The sequence below is a fragment of the Mesocricetus auratus genome, unplaced genomic scaffold, assembly GCF_017639785.1.
Source record: "Mesocricetus auratus isolate SY011 unplaced genomic scaffold, BCM_Maur_2.0 Super-Scaffold_15014, whole genome shotgun sequence".
NCBI classification, from domain to species: Eukaryota; Metazoa; Chordata; class Mammalia; order Rodentia; family Cricetidae; genus Mesocricetus; species Mesocricetus auratus.
Window position 1 is genome coordinate 4,895,725 of NW_024429186.1, and position 2,749 is coordinate 4,898,473.

Sequence of the window (2,749 nt, forward strand, 5' to 3'; positions counted from 1 at the left end):
ACAAGGATCTCACACTTACAACATCCAAATGCTTTAGCACAATACTGTCAGTAATGAGAAAATTCAGGAGACACTCATGTGTTCTCTTAACAGAGAAGGAACTGTGACAGCCCCTGTTTTCATTGCAGAGAAGGAGTTACAACAACCATTGTTTTCATCTCTGAGAAGGAATTGCTACCACTTCTGTTCTCATCATGGAGAAAGAATTTTTGCAATCTATGTTCTCATTGCACAGGTGCAATTGTGGCAAGCACTGTAAGCAAGTCTGACTCTGTTTACGAAACTCATCATGGAGGAACTAGGTCCACCACAGATATAGCTATTGTGTAGAAACAAAACTGTGTGTGGACCCATTGCATTACACATTTATACTGAGGAGACATGTCAGTATACACACACAGCAAGTTCTGTTCACAGTCATAGAGAGAACCAAGTGAAATATGGTGAATCGCTCACAAGAAAATGGTGCATATAGAGCTGCCACATTGTATAAATTTGAGTACCTGATATTACTGTCTTTGTGGCATATACGTTCTCTGAGCACTGCCCAAAATCAGAGCTTGTTATAGCAGGAAGACATGCAAATGAGGCTTCTGTGAGCCCATGAAAACCAGCCCTCCCCTGACCCTGAAGTTCAGGCATAGTAGCCCAGGTCTGGATTCCCAGCTCCTCACACTGTGTGATCAGTATAGAGGAGAGACCAAAAACGATGGACTTGGGGCTTATTTGGCTTTTTCTTGTTGTTATTTTAAAAGGTAATTAATATAGATGAGATGCGTGTTTGTGTGTGGACATGAAAAAGAAACATGCTGTGACAGTTTTCGGATCAGAATTCTTTGTGTTTGCAGGTGTCCATTGTGAGGCACAGCTGGTTGAATCTGGTGGAGGATTAGTGGAGTCTGGAAAGTCCCTGAAACTCTCCTGTTTGGCCTCTGGATTCACCTTCAGTAACTATGAAATGAATTGGGTCCGCCAGGCTCCAGGGAAGGGGCTGGAGTGGGTCGCATACATTAGTGGTAGCAGTAGTTACATAGAATATGGCGACGCCGTGAAGGGCCAATTCACCATCTCCAGAGACAATGCCAAGAATACTCTGTACCTGCAAATTAACAATCTCAAATCTGAGGACACACCCACATATTACTGTACCAGAGACACAGTGAGTGAATGCTATTGTGAGCTCAGACACAAACCTCCCTGTAGGAAATTCAGGACCAGCAGGGGGCGCTGGGAGCACACAGAGCTCTGGCTCACAGAAGAGGCTATTTAGAATGGAATAAAGGACTGGACTCCTCAGGGTCTGGGCTGTTTCTCCATAGCAAACTCATGGATTCTATCTATCTATCTATCTATCTATCTATCTATCTATTTATCTATCTATCTATCATCTATATATCTATCTTCACACATTGCCTTTTCCTTCAGCAAATAAGGTTTTAATTACACCCTTGGCCCATATAGTCCTAAGACTAACACTAGACTCCCCAAGGTCCTCTTCTTGATTCACAGACCTTTAGACTGTAACACAGCAGAGAAATAACGTGTGTGTGTCTTTCTGTGTATATCTGTGTGTTTGTGTACACGTTGGTATGAAGTGATGTACTCTATCAACCTGCACAATGCTTTTTGAGATAAGTTTCAATACTGGGCCTGGATCTCACCAACTACCTACCTTGGTTGCCCTGTGAGTGCCACTGATCATAACGACTTACATCTCAGAAGTCGGCTTACTGCTTCTCTACCACACCTATCTCTTTTATAGTTACAGAGAACTAAACACAGGTCATTGTTTTTGTGTGTTAAGAATTTGAACTACACAGCAATCTCCACAGCCGATTATACATGTAGTTCATGAAGGATGTACTCTGACTTGAACAGCACATAGAGGATCACACAGAGTGGATGATGCTGTATGGGGATGAGGATCAGATCCTGAAAAACACAAAGAACCCTTGAGATTGTGGAGCCCTGGACTCAGAGCAGAGATTCGGTAAGATTCCATGGTTAGAGCACTATGCAGGTCCCAGTTAGATAAAACAAGGAAATTAGGCAGGGTCAGTGACCCATGAACAGAAATGGCCTTGATTCATTATTATGTCATCCTCACACAGAATATGGGCAACAGACCCAGCCATGACCCAGTGTGGCGATAGTAATAAAATGGGTATGAGGCCACAACTCTGAGACATGAGGGCAATGTAGCTGTTGACACTCAGTGAGCATCACTTAGCTGACAAGAGTTCCTAATCCACACAACTAGGAATGCGTTTATTTTTCCTTTCTATTTAAATGTTAACACTTAGCTTATACACTTCCCCTGAATTTAATTTATCTGATTTAATATATTAATCTCTTTCCTTCCTTTCATGTTTCTGTGGGTCTTATTTGCAGTGCTGTCACAGAAACATGATGTGAAGACCTATGACTAATTCTGAGCTGGGTTTTTGTGGCAGTTTGAATGTGTTTGGCCTTCATAAACTCATAGGGAGTGGCACTACTAGGAGTAGGAGATGCAGCTTTGTTGGAGGAAGGGTGGTCTTGTTGGAGGAGGCTGAATGATACACACCTTTAATGTAGACATTGAGGCTGGGGCACTGCTTGAGTTCCTGTCCTCAATTCCTGTTAAGATGAACAGTGATGCGGATGTGTGAGTCAAATATACCCATTGCGGAGGAGGCTGGGAGTCCAGCGAAGCAGCGGTTCTTCCAGCAGCATCAGGTAAACAGGCCGGCTTCCCGGCCTGTGCTCC

At 43.3% G+C, this 2,749-nt stretch overlaps 1 gene segment (V, D, J or C); it reads left to right on the forward strand.

Moving 5' to 3' along the window:
• Positions 1-660: 660 nt before the first annotated feature.
• Positions 661-1,270, forward strand: LOC101839642. The segment is given in 2 exon segments: positions 661-755; positions 849-1,270. Coding segments are annotated over 2 exon segments (468 nt in total).
• The last annotated feature ends 1,479 nt before the right edge of the window (positions 1,271-2,749 follow it).